Source organism: Notechis scutatus, chromosome 4 (genome assembly GCF_049901735.1).
Source record: "Notechis scutatus isolate UNSWTSFEM ecotype Mainland chromosome 4, rNotScu1.2, whole genome shotgun sequence".
NCBI lineage: Eukaryota > Metazoa > Chordata > Lepidosauria > Squamata > Elapidae > Notechis > Notechis scutatus.
The window spans coordinates 74,596,698-74,618,703 of NC_142012.1; the positions used below are offsets into that span (position 1 = coordinate 74,596,698).

General features: G+C 45.1%; 1 protein-coding gene across 1 annotated transcript in view; it reads right to left on the reverse strand.

Annotated features, from left to right (window-relative positions):
- Positions 1–5,026, reverse strand: part of BICC1 (BicC family RNA binding protein 1) — a 127,924-nt gene extending 122,898 nt beyond the window's left edge. Inside the window, 3 exon segments of the mRNA XM_026674223.2 lie at positions 4,357–4,494; positions 4,497–4,740; positions 4,742–5,026. Coding sequence (XP_026530008.2) covers positions 4,357–4,494; positions 4,497–4,740; positions 4,742–4,969 — 610 coding nt within the window. The 5' untranslated portion in view covers positions 4,970–5,026.
- Positions 5,027–22,006: the final 16,980 nt, after the last annotated feature.

Below are 22,006 nucleotides of genomic sequence, written 5' to 3' on the forward strand. Positions count from 1 at the left end.
ACCAACTGCAGCCTTTCAGGACTGGAAGGTATCTCCAGATTTAAAATGTGTAAGGGATGTGAACTTTTTGCTCAGCTGCATGCCAAAAGCCTTGTATCAGCACAGCAAAATATTAACTGCTTAAAGATTAACCTGCCCCCCAGGAGATTGATTCTAAATGGAAACACATTCCAAACGTTGGGTCCAGTCATACCAAATGCTTTCTTGTTACCCAGAATCCACCAGGATCCACTATCCACTATCAAGGCTATGCTGAGACTACTGGAATAAAATAGGGACCTCCAAACTTGGCAACTTTTAAGACTTGTGGATTTCAACGTCCAGAATTCCCCAGCCAGCCATTCCCTTCTGTTTTCAGGCAGGGGAATTCTGGGTGTTGAAGTTTACAAGTCTTAAAAGTTGCCAAGTTTGGAGATACCTGGAATAAAATATCAAGGATGTAGGATGTATGTCTATTAACAGGAAACCATTTTTTATTTTTTTTTTATTATCTTCTACTGGACAATAAATATTCAGTATGGATCTGCTTTCCAGCCATATACATTGACAAAGGCGGCAAAATATTCCTCAGCTAAGCAATGCAGATGGGTTTACAGATTACAGATTAGCAGAGTTGGAAGGGACCTTGTAGGTCATCCAGTCCAACCCCCCCAAAGCAGGAGACCCTACACCATTTCTTACAGATGGCAGTCCAGTCCAGTTGGTTGATTGGTTGGTTATTTGTTTATTTGTTTGTTTATTGATTGTTGAGTGGGTGAATTCCAATAGAATTGTTGAAAAGCAGCAGTTGGAGACAAGGAGTATTGTGAAAGATTTGAAAGGATTAACAGAGTTGGAAGGGGCCTTCTAGGTCCTCTAGTCCAGTGATCCCCAACCTTTTTTATGCCGCGGCCCGGTACCGGCATCAGCTGGGCGCCGCGCCCGGTATCGCATCACTGGCGCCGCCATCTTTTTGACGAAAAAGTGCTTCCGTGAGCTTTCTACCCGGAAAAGCTCACCGGAAGCACTTTTTACCAAAAAGATGGCGGCGCCAGCAACCAGCGGCCCGGTAAGACTTGTTCCCTGCCGGCACCGTCCGCTGGACCGGCGGTTGGGGACCCTGCTCTAGTCCAACCCCCCCAAGCAGGAGACCCTACACCATTTCTGACAAATGGCAATTCAGTCTCTTCTTGAATGTCTCAAGTGATGAAGCTCCCACAACTTCCGAGGGGAAAAGCTGTTCCATTGGTTGATTGTTCTCACTGTCAGAAAAGTTTGGAAACTTTGCATGGAGGAGAACTGAGCTGGAAAGCAGGTTAGTGAGGGAATGGTGGGTGTTCTGGAATGGGGTGTAAGTAAGGATTTTGCAAAACAAATTTCTCCTTACTTCCAGGTTAAATCTCTCCTTGTTCAGTTCCCATCCATTATTCCTTGTCTGGCCTTCAGGTGCTTTGGAGAACAGCTTGACCCCTTCCCTCCTCTCTATGGCATCCCCTCAAATATTGGAACACTGCTATCATGTCTCCCCTGGTCCTTCTCTTCACTAGACTAGCCAAGCGCAGTTCCTGCTTTATGTTTTAGCCTCCAGTCCCCTAATCATCCTGGTTGCTCTTCTCTGCACTCTTTCTAGAGTCTTAGCATCTTTATATTTTTATAGTGTGGTGACCAAAATTGGATGCTGTATTCTAGGTGTGGCCTTACTACAGCTTTATAGAGTGGTATATTAGATGAGGGCCCATCAATTACAGAAACCAGATTTTTAGACTAACACATATAGCTGTCTAAATAGCTCAATACAGCTTCCAAAGGTCTATTTATACAAATAATTTTGCATGTCTTGTTATATGTTAAAAGGTTTGTGTATGATAACGATGAAATTATTTTAGAAATCACAATGAAATCAAGAATCTTAATTTCAGGATCAGTTATCTTTAAATATGCCTCCAGTCCTGGAACACCGATAGATCCGGAGGGCCTCAAGCTAAGAAAGCCCATGTTGAATGAAGCAGGAAAGTTCTGTAAACCAACAAAGTCTTAAGCAGAACATGAGCTTCATCAACTATATTCTGATCCTGATTTACATCCCAAATGCCCTAAACTGTTAAGTTTCTTGTTTGGTCCAGTTTATAAATCTAAACTGATTTTCATTAAAAAAACAAAAACAAACTTAAGTTATACCAAAATTATACAGTGCACGTAAACTATTTCTGATCTGCACATCTATTTCTATGCAAAGCAGTTGTACATATTCCATCCAAACAATTTCCTTCGCATTCTAGCAGAAGCAATTTAATTCAAAACAGAACTGAATTTAAGGCATTCCAGTGTAATCATAAGCAGTTACAAGGTCACATTTACAGCAAATCTTCAACCATTTTCCATCATGCACTGAAACCTACATATTTTTTTAAAAAAAATCAAGTGGAGTGCACCCAATCCAAATGATCTTCCACTTCGTGTGGAATTATCCATCCTGGATGATTTATCCAACTCTTATGAATTTTCATGCACAGAAAAGGCACTTTCCTAATGGAGAGGACACCAAAAGACCTGAGTGGACCTTCCTCGGAAGATAAGTAAGGATGAATCGGCTGCTAAAAAAGTTATCTTTAAACTCTGAATTCCAAAACTGGGGCATTTTGCTATCAATCGCTTTTTCAGATGTGAAAAGACGGCATTACAATATTGATGGCCCTTCGCAGCTGCCTTGCCTGAAATGTAAAATCTGCAATATCTGTTTTTATCTTCTACTGAACAAGTCTCAGCATCGCCCAGTATCCAAAAATAGGAGTCAAAACCCTTCTCAGCTGAAGTCTAGATGACCAAATAGGATTTGGCCAGACACACACTCTCCAAGTGACCCCCGAAGGAGGGGAAGGCTGGTCTTCGAAGAAGATTCTGCTCTTAAAATCAAATCAGCTTTAATTTCCAAAAATCCAAGGCTGGTGTTTGTATTTACATAAAATTAGCTTCGCAGAGTCCACACTTCCTTTCCTTTTAAGTGACTCAAAATTCTAGCTTGAGGTTGTTGTTTTTTTTTTTTTTTGTTTGCCCTCCTGACATTGGATATCTTTTTGGCAACCCCACCGCGCAGAACTTTTACCATCAGAAGATCTCCCTAGGCAAACGCGCAACTCTTGTGGATTGTGAAACGCAACCTTGTTGTCCCCGCCGACGATTCAAAGTTTTAAAGTTTAAAACGAAACAACACAAATAAAACAAACGGCGCGAGGCAGACCCAGCCCACTTCCCAGGAATCTACCCCTCCTCAAGTTTGATGGGACAAACATCTGTAGGGGAGTGATCTTTATCCACATCTGGGGGATGGATGCATTGGGAATGCTTAGACGGGAAGGAAAACTGGGGAAGAGAAGAAAACAGAAGCGGCGACGGAGACGGGCAGCCGGTGTATTCCACACGGGGCTTACTCCGCAGAGTATTTTCTAGCTCGCTCCGCAGACGGCCGGCTTTGGGAGGTGTGAGAGGAGGGGAGCCGAATTTGGGGGCCCGGTTGCAGCCTGAGGGCCTTACCCAGGGCAGGAAAACGGGCTTTCCGAAGCTCGAGCAAAAGTTGGGAGCCGAGAACGGAATTTGCCCCAAAATTGTTGTTTTTTGTCCCAAATTGACAGCAACGGCCAACATTGGGAAGCCAGAACTCCGCCGGGGATGCTCCTTGGAGCATCCTTCCTTCTTGAAAGCCCCTCTTCCTTCGAGCCCCGCCCAATTGGGCAGTGGGGGGCGGGGGAAACCAAGCCCCGAGGGAATCTTTCTCCCACCTCTCCTCCCCGCCGTCCCGGCCGGTTGCAGCCCAATCCTCCCAAAGCGGCCTTCCCAGAAGGGGAGCGACGAAGGGCCGGGGGCGACGAGTAACGCCGCTTTCTCGGCAGCGTCTATTGCGCTGCGTTCGCGGAATGGGCAGCTCCCGGGTGGGGAAAGAGGGGGAGGAGTCCGGAAAGGAGACCACACGGAGAGCCCGCTTCCTCTTGCTCTCTCTCTCGGCCGCCTTGTGGGCAAGTGGGGAAGCCCCGAACACACACACACAGAGAGAGACAGACAGAGAGACAGACAGACAGACACACACACACACACCAAATGTCCAAGCGTTTCTCCTATTGGCCCGCGGTGGGGAAAGGGGAACTCTTGGCTCTCCGGAGCGCCTGCATCCAAGAGCCCAACCGGCCAACCGAGCCACCCCCGGCTTCCACCCCCTGGTCTGGCAGGGCCCACCGGTCGCCTCCTTCTGCCGGGCAGCGGCGCCGGCCCCTTTCCGCCCCCCCGCCACGTGGTGAGAGAGACCCTGAGGCGCCCGCCGGGCTCGCCTCTCCCGCGAGGGCTGGGACTCGGGGTGGGTGGGAATCCCGCTCCGGCCGGGCTCACCTTGCAGCATGGCCTCCAGCTTCTTTCGGTCCACGCGGAACCGCTCCTCGCCCCACTCGGGGCTGTCCGGGGCCGCGCGGGAGGGCCCGGCCGAGCAGCCTCCGCCGCCTCCTCCTCCTCCTCCTCCGTCGCTGGGCAGGGCGAGTCGGCGCTGCGCTCGCTGTTGGAGCCCGGGTCCGAGAGAGGGTAGCCCGGCGGCGCGGCCATCCTCGGCCCGGCCGCTGCGCCCCACTCGCCGGCGGCGGCCGAGGTCGCGGAGACCCCGGCCCCGTCGCCCTCGGCCGCCGCCTGCTCCGCTTCTTCCCCGCTGCAGCAGCAGCAGCAGCCGCCGCCCCCGCCGTCGCCTCTACCGCCCCCTCGGGAAGCTATCTGGCCCCAGAGGGAGGCCGCCCCCGGCTTCATCCCAGCCCGCCAGAGCTTCGCCGGCTCCTCCGCCGCCGCCGCCCGCCGCCGCCGCCTCCAGCTCGGGCTCCCCGCCGGGCGCGCGGCCGGAGCTGCTGCAGCCGCCGCCGCCGCTGCTGCTAGCCTCGCACAGCGCACGTCCCGGGCCGGCGGCGGCTCTGCTGCGCCCCCATCCCGCCCGCAGTCCGCACAGCATCCCCGCCTTCTCCATGGAGGAGCAGCAGCAGCGCCCGCCCAGCCGCCGGAGCCAGGAGGGGAAGCAGGCCGAGGCCGGGCGAGAAGAGAGCGCGGGGGCGGGTCGAAGCGCGCAAGCCGGTGGGTGAACGCGGGCTGGGCCGGCCGGGGACGGGTGTTGCTGCCGCGGGACGGGCCGAAGCACATCTGTCCGGAAGGCCCCGCCCCGCCTAATTATGCCTTCCTCCTCTTCCTCCTCCTCCTCCTCGCGTTGCCTGCCGCGCTCTAGCGATCCGGATCCTGCAAGGATCCCGCCAGCGCAACCGCTCCGCGAAGCCTGGGCAGAGCTCCTGGGGAGGAGGAGGAGGAGGAAGGAGAAGGAAGAAGGAAGAAGGAAGAAGAAGAAGAAGAAGAAGAAGAAGAAGAAGAAGAAGAAGAAGAAGAAGAAGAAGAAGAGAGGAAGGTCGCAGGGATCCTCCGCTGGGACGATCCCTGAAGTTGGCTCAGAGTTGGTTGGTTGGTTGGTCCCAGCTGAATTTCTCTGGGACCATCACTGAAAAGGGCTGAATCAAGCAAAGAGAATCTTTGCAGCTCAGGGTTTGAACTGTGTGGTCCTCAGGTGCTCTCTGGGTGTGAGAGTTTTCTTGCAGACCTTACATTACCCAACTAGGTAACATCATCAGTGATAGGTGATGTTATCTAGGTTTGGGTCATGGGGGCTTCAAACTTGACAGCTTTAAGACTGGTGGACTTCAACTCCCACAATTCCTCCTCCAGTCATGTTAGCTCAGGAATTCTGGGAGTTGAAGTCCACCAGTCTTCAAGCTGTCAAGTTTGAAGACCCTTTTGCTCTATGTTGTGTTGTAATTGTTGTCTGTGGAGAGAAAAAATCCAGAGTGGTCTGAATTGTGAAGCTGACAAACACTTTGAGGAGTCAATTGAAATGATAGATGAAGGGTTGATTATCCTACATAGCTTCTGAGACAGATTATAAAGGTTCCAGAGCAGTGGAATAAATGGGCAGCTTTAACAAGAGAGATTTACCCCAAGGAAGTACTACTCTTTTCATTTTTTTCTTGCCTGTAAGGAAGTTGAAGCAAGCGAAGAGCAGTGAAATAGCCAAGAGCAGGGGTCTTCAAACTAGACAGCTTTAAGACTGGTGGACTTCAACTCCCACAATTCCTCCTCCAGTCATGTTAGCTCAGGAATTCTGGGAGTTGAAGTCCACCAACTTAATGCTGCCAAGTTTGAAGACCCTTGGGGTAATGAAACATCTGCAAGAAAACCAACCCAGCTCAGAGAGCACCTGAGGACCCCTCAGGGCTGAATCAGGTGATTGCTTAAGGGAGAAGATGAAACTTGTCCTTGGGCTCATGGGTGGTGTCTATGGATCATCTCCTGGGAGGCCAAGCTGTTGCCCAGGTTGGAGCATCCTGGTTCTTATAGGGCAACCAAAGTCCCCATCCCAGTTGTTTTGTTTGTACATTGCAGAGAAGGTATCCTTCAGCCAGCCCTTCTCCAGGTTTAACCAAAAGAAGACCCTTGACAGATCTTGGGTGCTTGTGGCCTGAAGGGCACCAGCGGGAGGATCTGGAATTGTGAACCCCCTCCATGTGATCAAGGATCCAGTCTGTGCTGGGTTTGCACAGCGCACAAAAGGAGGGTTTATGGAACCATGATTTGTAATCACTTGGCTGGTTGCTTGCAACCTGCTGAATTGCAACATCTCAAATCTTCCTGGTGATTTTATGAAGATGACTGGGTAATTTTCTGGTCCAGCATGATAAAAATTATTTTCCCTTTATTACAAGATGTTCCCCACATAACACACAAACTTCCACTCTAGGATTTCTCTGTAGTCCCCCCTCCAAAGTACAACCAGGGCAAATACTGCTTAGCTTCAGGGCCTATCAACTGCTGCTTGCTGAAACAAACCATAAAATAGCCAGCCATAGTTTGTTTGCCTGAAGCAAGTATGCTTAGTTTATGATTTAATGTTGGATACAATGCATGCTGCAGGTGAGGACAGAAAGCAGTTAACAAATTCTTTGGTCAGTTTTCACTTTTAAAACTGCTTTTCCCAAGTTGCTTTCTCAGCCAAGAGAAGCAAGGAAAAAGGAGGCAGCAAAAAATACAGTTGAGTATGCCAGGTTGAGTTTTTAAAGGACCAGCAATAAAAAGACAAAGAAATTTCTCTTCTGCTGTCTTTCTAGGACAAACTCAATTTAGACTGCATGATTTAAAAAAAACAACAACGCTGTTAAGCTCTGATTATTTCCCATGATGGGTAAGTTTGCTACCCCTTTTAAAAGCACCTACTGACTTTTCTTTTTGAAAAAAATTAACTCATTGCTACAGGATATTGAAATTACTATAAGCAGAATTTCTTTTAAATAAATAGAGCCCTGCTCTAGACAATTTACTCTTTCTTTAAAACTCTGGGTGTAAAGGTAGACTATTTTATTAAAGATGCTTGTTTGGGATTAAGAATGGGATTTCAGTCCAACAAACAATCCACAGCTTGCAGAGACAATAATAACTCTGTTTTGAAAAAAGCCATTTGGATATTGTTATTGGAATATTGTTAAGAAAGCTGGTTGGTTTTCTATTGATAACTACTCTTAAATTGTTATCAGATATTTGCTAACTCAATGCTAAACTTGATACAAGAGAGATTTTCTAAATCCTCCTTTCAAACAGCTGCTTCTAAAGACACTTTATAATCCCACTCTTATCAAGTTAGTCTAGTTGGTGAGTCACAATAGTCTATATACAAGGTATATTATTCCTTTATAAAATGGTGAATGTTGAGGTCCTTCTAAGTAAGTTAAAGAAAGTCTTTTGAAAAAAAAACATTGAAGTCAGGCAAGACAACAAATTTCATACAATGGAGAGATCATGTTTTCCTTACTTTGAAAAAAATAATAATTTGTCACACTTGGCTGGGTGTTAAGTACAACCCGTGCTTTCCAGCTTTATAAAGTAGGGTAGGTACCACATCTGTCTCCCTCTTCCTCTCCCCCCTCTCTCTCCTTTCCCCCTCTCTCTCCCTCCCTCTCTCTCTCTCTCTCTCACACACACACACACACATATATATATATTGGGGGAGGGGGAATAGCACAAATTAACAAATGACAATAATACATATGTGAGTGGGAACAAAATTATTTCCCCATCCAATCTTTGCTTGAATTAAAAAAACAACTATGAACTCAACCGTGGGATTGTGCATGCCTTAAAGCCAGAGGCATGTAGTTCTTTCTCTCCCTTCCTTTTAATGTTGCAAACATATCTGAGGAATAAATAATACATATAGGTGGCAGAACTGCATTTTCTACAGCTTCTAATACCTGGAATATAGTCGTAGAATTGTAGACATGGAAAGGTTCATTAGGCCATTGGCTTGACTCTCTGCAGGATCCCGATTAGACAACCGTCTTATCTTGGCTTGAAACAAGAAAAGGGCATTCACCATCTTTCTGGGAAATTCTTCCCTATCAAACTGTTGTTGGGGTTATGATATTGTCTGTTGGTTCTTCTTCCAGATGGGTAATTCTGTATGGAATGTGTCTTAAGTGACTTCCCAATGGAAGTCCCATTAGAAGAAGACAATCATTTCCACAGCTTCCTGTTTAGAGCATCTCCACAAGTTGTGAATCATGGATCCTGAACTCTGACACATTTGGAGGGCGCCTTCATATCCTCCTCCTCCTCCTCCTCCTCCTCCTCCTCCTCCTCCTCCTCCTCATCATCATCATCATCATCATCATCATCAGAATAATGGTAGGCATTTTGTTGTGATACTAAATAGGCTAGTTGGACTTGATGTTGCTTTGTGTCAAGAAACAGGACTGTTGAAAGTTGGAAGTGGATAGCTTAGGAAACCACCTAACAAGGCCCAGCTGTTTTCATGCCACTGTGAGGAAAAGAGAGATTGTACAAGACATATTTCTGCTGGATACTGGTTTCTGTGATCATATATACCATATATACAGTATATAGTGCAGAGAAGACCAACAAAGATGATTAGGGGACTGAAGGCTAAAACATATGAAGAACGGTTGCAAGAACTGGGTATGTCTAGTCTAATGAAAAGAAGGACTAGGGGAGACATGATAGCAGTCTTCCAATATCTCAGGGGCTGCCTCAAAGAAGAGGGAGTCAAGCTGTTCTCCAAAGCACCTGAAAGGCAGGACAAGAAGCAACGGATGGAAACTAACCAAGGAGAGAAACAACTTAGAATTAAGGAGAAACTTTCTGACAGTGAAGACAATCAGTGGAACAACTTGCCTTCAGAAGTTGTGAATGCTCCAACACTGGAGATTTTTAAGAAGAAATTGAACAACCATTTGTCTGAAATGGGATAGGGTCTCCTGCCTGAGCAGGAGGTTGGACTACAAGATCTCCAAGGTCCCTTCCAACTCTGCTATTCTGTTATTTGTCAATAAACAGACGTTCGAAAAATCACTTCAGTAAGTCCTCAGATTTGTCTCCTTGAAATTACAAACTGGAAATGTTACCCTGCTGGGAGGAGGAAAAAGCCTAACAAGTATGGGGAGACTTATGATGTGATCCTTTATTGGTACAACATAGCAATGGTAAGAGACAACTTTGTCTGAAAATCCCTAAATTTCTCTTGACATCATTTCTAAAAAGCAAGGAAACACAGTAGATTCAATAAGTAACTTGACTGAGTTGACTGTTGGGAAATATCTTCTAATCATTAATTGGAAAATCAAGAGCTTCTTGTGCATAGACTCAAACCCCTCCCACCCCAAAAAACACCTGTGATGAAGCTTCATATTGTATCTCAAGTAGGACTGAAGTATTTTTCTCTCTCAACTTATAACACAACAAGCCTAAATGATGTCTGAGCTCCCCGGCTGAGTGCAGCTGCTGTCTGCATTCGTCAGTAGGGAGTCCACTACAACTTGGTTGTTTGCTGGGAAAATTTTATTTATTTATTTATTTATTTGATTTGCCAATTGTTTACAAGATAATAAGTATAAGTGTATACATAGTTGTGAATACATGAAATGGGTACATATAAGAAAAATAAAAGAAGAATAAGAGAAACAATAGGACAGGGATGGTAGGCACGTTGGTGCGCTTATGCACAGACCTCTTAGGAAAGGGGTGAGGTCAATAGTAGACAGTCTAAGGTTAAAGTTTTTGGGGTTTGGGGAAGAAACTACAGAGTCAGGTAGAGTATTCCAGACATTGACCACTCTGTTGCTGAAGTCGTATTTCCTGCAATCAAGTTTGGTGCGGTTAACTTTGAGTTTGTATCTATTGTGTGCTCTTGTGTTGTTATGGTTGAAGCTGAAGTATTCATTGACAGGTAGGACATTGCAATGTATGATTTTATATACCATGCTTAAATAGCGCTACTGTGCCTACACTGCAGAAATCCAGGCACCCAGTGGGTGGCAACAAAGAACCGTAAAAGACATTCAGCCTTTACTGCATAGCTGGCTGGAGAATTCTGGGAGTTGAAGTCCACAAGCCTTAAAGTTGCCAAGTTTGGGGACCCCCTGCTTTAAACAAAGGCAAGGAAGGTGATCAATAAGGCCTTGTTGTGTGGCTGAACAACTGTCAGCTTGGAGAAGACAGATGGAATGCATGGAAAGGGAAGGAATGATGCCTTCAAAGGGAACTTCTCCACTGAGTTGGCTTCCTTCTCTCTCTGCCTCACTAGTGTTTCATCCCTCACTGCCTTTCTCAGAGGAGGCAAGTCAGCAAAGAGATTGAGACACCAGTTGAGTGGTAAAACTCTTGAGTCCCTGGAGGCAACAGCTTGTGGTACAACCTGAGTGTGCTGAGCATGAATCTTGGCTTGGGGTGCATCTCATTTCTCCACTAGTAATTAAGCTTAGGCTGCATTTGGGTCAGTGGTGGTATTCAATTTATTTTACTACCGGTTCTGTGGGCGTGGCTTGGTGGGCATGGCAGGGGAAGGCTACTGCAAAATCTCCATTCCCTCCCACTCCACTAACCTGCTTTCCAGCTCTGTTCTCCTGTGCAGGGCAACACAAGGAGACCCAGCCGATCAGCCGGGACTCGGGAGGCAGAGAATAGATGGGGTTGGCAGGGCCAGTCAGAGGTGGGATTTGCCGGTTCTCTGAACTACTCAAAATTTCCGCTACCATTTGTCCAGAACTGGTCAGAACTGGCTGAATACCACCTCTGATTTGGGTCTCCTGTACAGCCTACTACATTTTAACTTAGAAGGATGTGCAAATTGTACCCATGGATTGGTTTCCCCTTCAGTGGGTTGTGTAGTCATCTGAATAGAAGTGATAGAAGCACACACTGAATTCTTGAATCAGTGTCATACAGAAGAAGACCAAGCCCTGTTTGTTTCTTTGTGTCTTATTTATTTGTTCAATTTTTATCCCACCTTTGTTCAGGAGCTTAAGAATAAGACAGAGTACCTTGAGCTTCCTCCTCTCGTTCTCCCACCACCACAACTCTAAGAGATAGGTTTCTATGGGGGTTTCTATAGAGATTCTCTGTCATAATAATCCAAAAACAACTGGAGACATATGAACAAGAGCTTTATTATTAAGCTTTTGCAAAAGGGAATTCTCATGGCAGAAGACATGGTTTCCAGGAAGGCTGGGGTTCATATATAGGCTCAAATATACAGTCTCTGCCCCTTTCCTGGGTTCACAATCTATCCAAGCTACATATCTCCCTACACAACACTCATGTTTCCTTGTCCTTTGAAACTACCCTCGTTCTCATGGCTTCTTCTTCCTGTTATGGCCCTGTTATGACCATCTGTAATACAATAGATCATTAACCAGTTCCTTTCAGGTCAGGATAACCCAGTATCTCAAAGTATGCCAAAAAGTACAGGCCCATGTTCTACCGAAAAGCCTGATATTTACTTTAGAACATACCAAGTTACGAAACACTACATGTTAGATATAGTTACATAACTGTCCAACAATCATTGCATAGTTCAAATATCGGATAAGTATGGCTTCCCTTCTGTTTTTCATTTCCACAGGTGTAACTCATAATATGTAATTTTTACATATAACATTCTCAACCATCCAGCCCATGGTTATCCCAAAAGTGCTTTTCTGAAAGCCAACTGGTCTTTCTTGGTTGCATCTGAAGAAGCTTCTTGAATGAGAAAGGAAACGCTTTCAAGGGGGAAAAAACAAGAAAGAAAAGCACATTTGGTTGGACTGAGAGAGGATAGATCAGGGGTGTCAAACTTGATTTCATTGCAACAGAGTTATGTTTGACCTTGGGAGGACCAGGGTGGGCATGGCCAGCTTGACGTCACTCATATCGGGGGGCACCTGTGGTGCCCCAAGCACTCCTCCAGCGAACATGGGCTCCCGAGCTCCATTTCTGGCTGTGATGGCCTCCTGCAACCCTCCGGCAGTCCTCCTGAGCTTGGTTTTCACTGGCAGAGGCACCACGGGCTGGTCCTTCGCTGTTTCCAGGGCAGCCCTGCAGGCCAGATCTAAGGACCCTGCAGGCTGGATCCAGCCCCTGGGCCTTGATTTTGACACTCTTGGAGTAGATGGACAAGAGCTTGGCTCCTGTTGCTCCTAGTGTACCTCCTTCACCTCGGCTCATTGCTGGCTCTCCTGAAATCCTCCCTTGTTCCAGAGTTCAGAACTTGGAATAATAGATTTAAGCTGCAGAAAAGCAGAGTTAAGAAATGCTCTTCCTGTTAGAAGGGTTTTTCCAAAAAAATTGTTGCTGGAAAGAAAACAATATACAGCATATATTTTTTTTACTTTGGAACCAGCAGCCCATTGACATGAAGGATTCTTTTTCGCTGGATGTGTTCAACTGGAAGTTGGAATGAGCAGCTGCCAGGACTGTGCCTTCCAATTCGTTAAGACTATAACACTAAGTCATAAATCACAATTTAGAAGCAAGGAGGCCTGCATTTCACCTAGGGTATGAAGCCAAAGCAACACAAACAATATTTTTGACAGTCAAACGTCATTAGTCAAACTTTGGTCTCTTGAAATTAGTGAAGAATTAAGCCAGTTTTGCTAACTAAAAGAAAACTCTGAATTGATAACTTTCATTCTACAGGTTCTTGCCCAGTGTTTGTCCGATATTTGGTTCTAAAAATATTAGGAGAACAATCGGAAAACTTATCTGGGCCTCAGATTTGCAAAGGAATAAGAGTTTGACCTCTTGTCATTTGAACTCAGGGTTGTCTACTAACAACTTCCTGCTTCCGACTTTTTCCCATCTCATGGTGCTGAAATATTGTAAGGCTTTCATATTAGCTCAGTTTTATGCCTTTCCATCTGCAGGAAAAGTCCACAGATTTCAGATGATGCCCTCTAGGCTAAAACTCTGACCTTGTAGACCAGTTGGATACTAAAACATATGAAGAACGGTTACAGGAACTGGGCCTGGCTAGTCTAGGGAAGAGAAGAACCAGGGGAGACATGATAGCGGCCTTCCAATATTTGTGGGGCTGCTACAGAGAGGAGGGGATCAAGCTATTTTCCAAAGCACCTATAGGCCAGACAAGGAATAATGGATGGAAACTGAACAAGGAGAGATTCAACCTGGAAATAAGGAGAAATTTTCTGACAGTGAAAACAATCAACCCATGGAACAGAACTTGCCTTTGGAAGTTGTGGGAGCTTCATACCTGGAGGCTTTCAAGAAGAGACTGGACTGCCATTTTTCAGAAATGGTGTAGGGCCTCCTGCTTGGATGGGGGGGGGGTTGGATTAGATGACCTACAAGGTCCCTTCCAACCCTGTTAATCGGAGAAGATGGTGGACCATTCTGTCTACCGTACAAAGACAGTTGTAGGACATGAATTGTGTTTCTTTTAAGGAGTTTTACAGGCAGGAAGCCCAAACTCCATTCTTTGTGCCTACTATGAGATCTAGTTTAGATACGTCCAGCACACAGCAATGTTTTTCATCACTCATTGTGTTACCTCAGGGATGTCTGGTTATGTGTCACAGTAGAAATGGGCATAGCCTGTTACACTATCACAGCCACCGTCCTAACATCTGCAAATACTCCTTCTTGCCTTACATATTGTACAATTGCAGCAACCTGATTTTTGTTGAAGGGTTGTGTATTGTTTTAGTTCTTGTTATAAGTTGTAGGACCTAGGTTGTTTTACTTCGATGGGTATTTATTCTTTGAACCCAAATACTTGACTCTTGCATAAACCAAACAGGACAAATTTAATGGCAATTATTGCCCCCATGGATTTTAACGGGACTAAGTCACAATTGTGATAATCAAGATCCAACTTGTGTTTTAAGAAAAGGAAAGGAAGCTAGACAAATCCTTAAATTACATCCATTAAAACAGCAGATAAAGAGGTGCTTGGGGAGAATCTATCCAGCAGATCTCCTTAATTCCATCACAGACATACCTCAATGCATGAATGCAAGATAAAAAGAAATATTCCTTCCAGAAACAATAAATAATGGTTTTGAAAGAATGTATGTCATCTTTTGCGTAGATTTCAAGACATTTTACCAAAATCAAGCAGCAGATATAAGAGGCGCTCTTACATTTGTCAGAAATGGTGTAGGGTCTCCTACTTGGACAGGGGGTGGGGTTGGACTAGATGACCTACACGGCCCCTTCCAACTCTGTTAATCTGTTAAAGTATGGGGACTCCTTACAAACTACGAAACAGATTTATTTAGGTTTTTTGCGCAGAGATCATTCAAGCAGAAATTACCAATTTGGGCAAACACGGTAACTACGCGACCGTCTTTCTCTGGGAAAAGGTTTTGCTTTGCAAGAATATCGCTGTGTAAATCTCCACCAGTTACTCCACTAGTGAAAATATACATTTTTTTTTTCTTTCAGATCCATCAGAGCCTAAACAAAGAATGGCAATTTCTATCAAGTAAGAAGGCAGAAATCGGTATGGAATCTGATATTCTGGTATGCTGAAGGATGCCAGTGAGAGATAACAACCTATTCGAATGCCTCAGACCTGGTTTGATTTATTGGTGGACTCTTGGATGGCTGTTTAAAAGTATGAATGATTGAAAGGACAACTGGAGTTCCTTGCATGCAATCGCCCTCTTCCCTCCCCACGTATGATTAGGCCAAATTCCGACAAGCTACATTCCTTATCAAAGGCAGCAATGCTCCCTCTGCTAATGTCATTCCTGAGCTATGAGAAAACGTTCCCTGGGTTTGCAGGTAGTCTCACATTGGAAATTCCAGCGCAGCTTGCAAGATATTGGTGTTTGCTCTGATAAAAAGGGCCATATTTTTGCCTTTGTGGAGGCTTCAGGAGGAACACATCATGCCCATCCATTCTTTTCCAGCCCTCTTTTTGTCCTGGCCATTGTTGTTTTCTTAATATGAAAACCTATTTTGGAAATTGGAGCTGGAGCCTTTGCTAAACTGGTGCACTCCAGGTACTTTGGACGACAACTCCCATCACAGCCAGGGCCTCAAGGATGGGTGTAGGTCACCCAAGTAAGGAGGGAATGCTGCATATTATAAGTAATTTCATGCATTTTTTCGTATTACAGTAGCTCTATAACATTTGAATGTATATACAACACAGTGAATGTATCAATTACATTAGACAGAAGGTTTAGGGAGTTAGGAAAACTATCTGCTTGCCTTCCATTAAAAATTGTGTTTATATAAGTCTGTAAAACCGTTTGTTTCCATTACTGGCCTAGAAAACAGATTTTTTTTGTGTATGTTCCAACTCTCTCTGGCAAGACAAAATAGTTTCTGGTATGGGCTTTGGTGCATCCCAGATGGATACATATTTTTCCCCTTTTTCAGGATGCTTTTTAAATTTGTTATGAGCAGGAATGGGACAAGAAAGCTTCTGTGGGTGTGTTTGCACATTTGTTATGCCTGGTTTGATGATAATCAGGGGTTTGGAAATGTCATCCCATTCCTCATGTTAGTTGTCTGGTGGTTCATCTCCCCTTTGGACAAATTGTTGATCCATTTTGTGTTGTCAGATTGTAGATGGATGGATGGGGTGGATGGAAATGGAGCTTATGAACCAGAATTGTTCATACCTGCATCAAGTTCACAATTCCAGCAATATTTAGGGGAAAAAAGTGTTGCGATAGATTGTTGGCCCCAAGATGTAGATCAGACCAAATCAATTTACTTCATATTAAGATTAAAACTACTCCCTTTTTACAACCCCGTAATTCCTTGATTCAGGGTAGAATCAGAGCAATTGATGGAGTCGAGCATTTACTAGCCAGATGCCCTTCCTGACACCATACAGAGTTCATAGCAGATATTTTTTATTTGTGCCCTAGGGGAGAAATATCTGCCGCTATCTAGGATTGAACTCTCAACCTTCTGAGTGGGAGGCGAGCATCTGCACTACTAGGCCCCTCCACACCATTCAATATTAAGACTAAAACTACCTTTATTAAAATTGGTTCAAGTAACAGAACCTTGCAAGTCTGGTTATGGTTTACTTCTTCTTTACACTCCCTAATTGGAATTATGGAGGTGTTTAAGATATTTTCACATTCTCCCTTCCTCACTTGAACTTCAGAATACTGTCCTCTTTGTTGTTTTGGTAACAGATTTCCCCTTTTAGAAATTGTAGAGAATATTCGTAGCTCGGGTTGTAGACTTAGGCAGAGGTTTGTCCTCCGAGCTTGGTGCTTGGCACCCAGACGTTTCGTTACCAAACTAGGTAACATCTTCAGTGGGGTTAAAGATGCTACCTAGTTTGGCATCAAAACATCCAGGATCCAAACACCAAGCTTGGAGGACTAAGCTTTCTGCAAAGATCTCTCCTTTCTCAATCTTCTGTACTCCATGTCAATACCCCAACAGGACCGTGAGAAGGTAGCAAAGGATTAGAAATGCATTTTCTTTTGCTGCCACCTGGAAGTCATCTACCTCCTTACCTCCACTAACTCCAAAATTGACAGCTGCCTTAAATGATTCCAGAGGGAGTTTGGTCTATTACAGTGGTCCCCAACCTTTTTTGTACCATGGACCGGTACAATTCATGGACCGATCCACGGACCGGTACCGGCATCAGCATGCACGACCAAGGCAAGGCGAGCCGAGCAACCGGCCAGCCAGCCATCCCCCGCTTCTCCCCGCCACCTTCAACTCCTCCTTTGTACCTTCTTGCGGTCAATGGGCTTTTCGGGCTCTTTCTTAATCTCCTCCTGAGTAACGTGAGACTCCACCGCCATCGGGACGGCTCTTCGTTCGAAGCCGCCCCCCCCCTTCGATGAAACTAAGGCACGAGGATTCCTTCAGCACCCAAATGCCGCTTTCCAACCGACGACCGACAAGCTCACCTGGAAGCATTTTCTCAAGCGCTGTCAAAACAAGATGGCGGCGCCCAAGCAAAGTAGGCCCTACTTTCATTCTTTGCGGCCCGGTACAAAATGATCCACGGACCGGTACCGGTCTGGGGCCCGGTGGTTGAGAACCCCTGTTCTATTGAACTTAGACCCTACCAAGCCATCATCTACATTGGTTTGCATAAACATGTTGTGTAAACTCAGCTTAAGCCAAATCAAAATAGATAGTCTTGCATACACTTCACCAATAAAATTCCCCCCCCCCCAATAAGTCATTCCAAACCCCCATGTCTTAGTCCTGCATATGTGAATGGTGTTCATCTCAACCTTCTTCAACCCAGCTGTCTCCAACTTCCTCAAATCTCCTGTTTCACAGCCAGTTGTGGTCTAGTTGTAGAGGTTTTGAGAGCTGTAGTCCACCAGGCTGTGTTGTGGTTCGCCAGCAGCAGGTGTGGACGGCTGAGGTCTCGGAGAGTGAGGACTCAGATGAGGGGCCTGCGTGTGAGGCAGGGATGGGGCCAGGACCATCAGGGAGTGGAGTGCTGCCTTCGGAGATTGTGGAGGCTGGCAGCAGTGATGAAGAGGCCCCCGAGGAGCCTGTGCCCAGTGCGTGTGTGCGCAGGGCTGCTCGAAAGAAAGAGCAGCTGCACCAGCACGGACGACTTGGGAGTAAGGCTTCAAGGTAATGGCCCCTCCCTTAAAAGATAAAAGCCAGCTGAGAAACCGGAGTTCTTTGCAGGAAGCAAAGAAGTTTTTGCACTCAAGCCTTGTGGACGTTTGTAGTATCTTGGTTGGTGTTTGGAGACTCTCTGTGTTTGAATTATTGCTTAGTAATTTTATCTGTTGTTCTTGGCAGCCTTGCAAAACCTTGGCAAGGCTCTTTCTTATTGGAGCTAATTGGCTTGAAGCAGCCTTTTACCCGTGAAGGAACGGGATTCATTAAGAAACATTAAAAGGTTGTGCTGTTACCTTTGTCTCATGTTTGCTTCCTTGGAACCAGGTTTGGGTCAGAACAGGTTGCAGTGGACTATATCATCCAGTCTTAGGATGGTCAACAAATTATTTTTCTTTCTCTAATAATTAAGCCTGCTGCAGTACAATGTAACCAATAATCATTCCCCATTTTTTAAAATCATCTTATGTAAGAATGTGACCCTTATTCTTTCTCTAACATCACCGAATAAAAAGAATGTGGCAGGATTTTTTTTTAAATCTCTCTCCCCTCCACACAATACACATTCAGTCACTATTCTTTATTTATACTTGAAATCTGATATAATCCCTGTTAATTTACATGGCTCAGGCAATCTCTGTCTCAGTTTCGACTGGAATCTTTCAAGAGTCATTGGGTGAGTAAACCACCCCTTGTTGATATTGGAAAGTGTTTTGGCCCAACACAAGAACTTAAATTTCTCCTACTGTAGCCATGTATTTCAGAAGTTCTTAAAACAGCAATTTTCAGGTCATTTGTCGAGCAGGAATTCGAGAAGAAACATATGGTTTTTGATTATGCTGTGATTTTCCTCCCAATAAACGGGGACTGGAGGGGATTGATTTTATTAAACAAAATTTAGAAATGTACAGACTCAAATGAAGCAAAACTGAAAGCATATAGAAAGCGATCTGTTTCCTGAAAATTGGAAAACTAAACACGAAGAAGCAGCTATATTTATACAGACCGTGCATTGGAAGAGAGTTTCTTTATTTCATATTTTTAAAAGAAAGAAAACCACTCGTGTTATCAGCAAAGGATCAATAGAGTCTATCTAAAACTATAAAATCAAGTACAATTTAAGAAGAGCAATAACTTTTATAGCAATTAAGAGGTGTAAAAAGAACTGAATCAGCAAACATTAGTCCAAAATCACTTTAGACAAGACTTAAGTTCCAAACAGATGGTGCAATCTTTCCTTCCTTCCTTCCTTCCTTCCTTCCTTCCTTCCTTCCTTCCTTCCTTCCTTCCTTCCTTCCTCCCTCCCTCCCTCCCTCCCTCCCTCCCTCCCTCCCTCCCTCCCTCCCTCCTTCCCTCCCTTCCTTTCTATCAAACTGTAAAACAAGATCTCAGTTTAATAAATATGGAATCCTGGCCCACAGAAGAACCAGGAAAGGGATCAGAATTCTGAACTTCCTTTGATGAACCTCTTTCGGTCTCCATGTCTTGGCCTTGGACTTTCACAAGATCCTTTATAGTTGTCCATTCATTCTTGGAATTGAAGCCCACATATTATAATGTTGCCAAGGTTGAAGAACACTGCAATAGAGAATGAAAATGACCATAGGAGGATGGGGATCCATGCCTTCTGCTCTTAAACTCCCAGAGGTTGATATCTTCCAACAGCAAGAAGAGCATTCTTGGAGGAAGAAGGTGGTACGGCAGACATGTGACTTCAAGAGTGTTGCTCTGGTCTCACTCCATCTGTTGAGGTTCTCCTCCTCCTTCGGTACAGGCTTCAGACAAAAGGCCTAAATGGGCTTCCTTGGATTCTAGGAAAGGAGGTCTTCCAATGTTAGAACTTCAGTAGCTCCTACAAACAGGATAACATTTTAGGGCCATCCGGTCAAGAATATGCATATGGGAATTAATGAATTCACAGCAAGGTAAGTACACTTGTTAAGACACATATATCCTCCCAGCCATTTATTTATTCTCATTCTTCAAATGGGGAAAGGAAGACCTAGCTTGGCCACATGAAAGGAGCTTCTGATAGACAAGGGAGCTGAGCTCATGCTAACCTTCCGAAGACCACGTCACTGCCCATCAATCTCTCTACATGTTGGTAGTGGAAGAACTTCAAAACTTGCTTCATGTTCTTTTAAAGGTTTTCCATGTATTTCTATTGCGAGACTTCAGTTGCGGTTCTGTTCCTAATTTCTGGAAAGGAGCTCCACTGAATCCAGTTGGCATTGATTGTACTAGACACACTCGCTCTTGTTTGGGTTTCTTAGCCCTACTAGGGTATTGCATGGTGTTAGTCTTCTCTGACTAATATTGTACTGCCCTCTAGCGATCCTATTTCTCCTTTGACATTCTCTCGCAGAGTCCCTGTCTCCCACGGAATTCAGCTGAACATTATTGACCTGAAGGACCTCTGAACGATGGAAGCTGCGCTGAGATCTACAGAGGAAAAACCCCTCTTCTTCAAATGTGGTGCTATGTCTGGTGTTACTTCCATACTGCATACGCACAACAGAAGAATTATCCTCCATGAGAAGTCCACACGTTTATAAGCTCTGTCCATGATTCATATGAGAAATGTAGGGTTTCTATGAGAGTGTGTCACCCTTTTGGATCATAGAATGAAAAGACAAAGAGAAAGGAACCCCATTGAATTCAATGGGGCTTTTTCTCTGGGAAAACAGATGTAGGGTTGGAGGTAAGGGTTTTACTTCAGAAAATGCACCACTTTTTAATTATCGTATACTCTTTGTATTCGTGATGGTAAACCTGTGGCATGCGTGCCAGAAGTGGCACGCAGAGCCATCTCTGTGGACAAGTGAGTCATCGCCCCAGCTCAGTTCCACTGCGCATACGCATGCGCCTCCCGCCAGCCAGCTGATTTTCAGGTATTTGCTGCGCGTGCCTGGGGGGGTGGGGTGCATGCAGGAGGTGCGTGCGCATGCACGGGGTGGTGGTGGAGGGAGAGCAAGGGTTCCACACGCATGTGCAGGGGAGCACAGAGGCGGGTTGCGGGTGCATTGCATGATGGCTTTCGGCACACGACAACAAAAAGGTTAGCCATCACTGCTTTATATGGACCATATTTATATCAAGTCAGTATTTCTGTTGGCAGCTGAATTAGACACCGATGTGATTAGCCCTTGTAATTCCAAACTGGTTGGGAACTTACAAACAAAGGCAAATATACGTGACCCAGGATAAGTTCTGCAATATCCAATCTGGGTCAATCACTAGAACCAGAGGTTTAGCCTTCTGAGCTTTCAGACTTGTGCCGGAGCCCATCCTCGGGGAACTTCTCTCTAGCGGAGTGTGTGCTTCGGGCTATTCTCTTGTGTGGTATTTATATGGTGCCTTCCATGAACACAGCAATCCATCAGTCGGAAGGCACCACATAAATACGATGCATAGCAATAGCCCAAAGCATGCCTTCCGATAGAGAGAAGTTCCCATGAGGATGGGCTCCAGAACGAGTCTGAAAGCTCAGAAGACTAAGCCTCTGGTCCCAGTGACCAACCTAGATTGGATCTTGATTAGGAATTAATCAAACTTTGGGGAGAAGCCCTGTTGAAAAGAAATGAAACCCTTATTTATTAAGACCCAAAATATACATCAGAAGAATTTGCCACCATTTCAACAGATACTGCGGGTCCTTCAACTAGTAGGGGCAAAAGATATAAAAAAAAGCCTTGAGTCAAAGCATCTGATGAAGTGAGTTGTAGCTCACGCAAGTATATGCTTTTTAATTTTTTTAAAAAAATGTGGGTCAGAAAAGGGATCAGGTCCAAAATGGTATAGGGTCTCCTGCTTGAGGAGATTGAACTAGATGACCTCCAAGGTCCCTTCCAATTCTTGTTATTTCATTATACCAGAGTCCTTTCTAACCTCTGGCAACCATGGATTATCATCTACAATGTCACTGTTCCATTATAACCCTTACTGGCTCTGGCTATGCCAGTCCTTTAGCCTAGCGTAACAGAGCAATTCAAGGGGCTATGGATTGGGCACCGCTAGTGAGAATCACCCGTGCTAAAGTCTACCACAGTATCCTACATTATGAGCAGCGGTGGGATTCCAAATTGCGCGCTGCCGGTTCTGCACA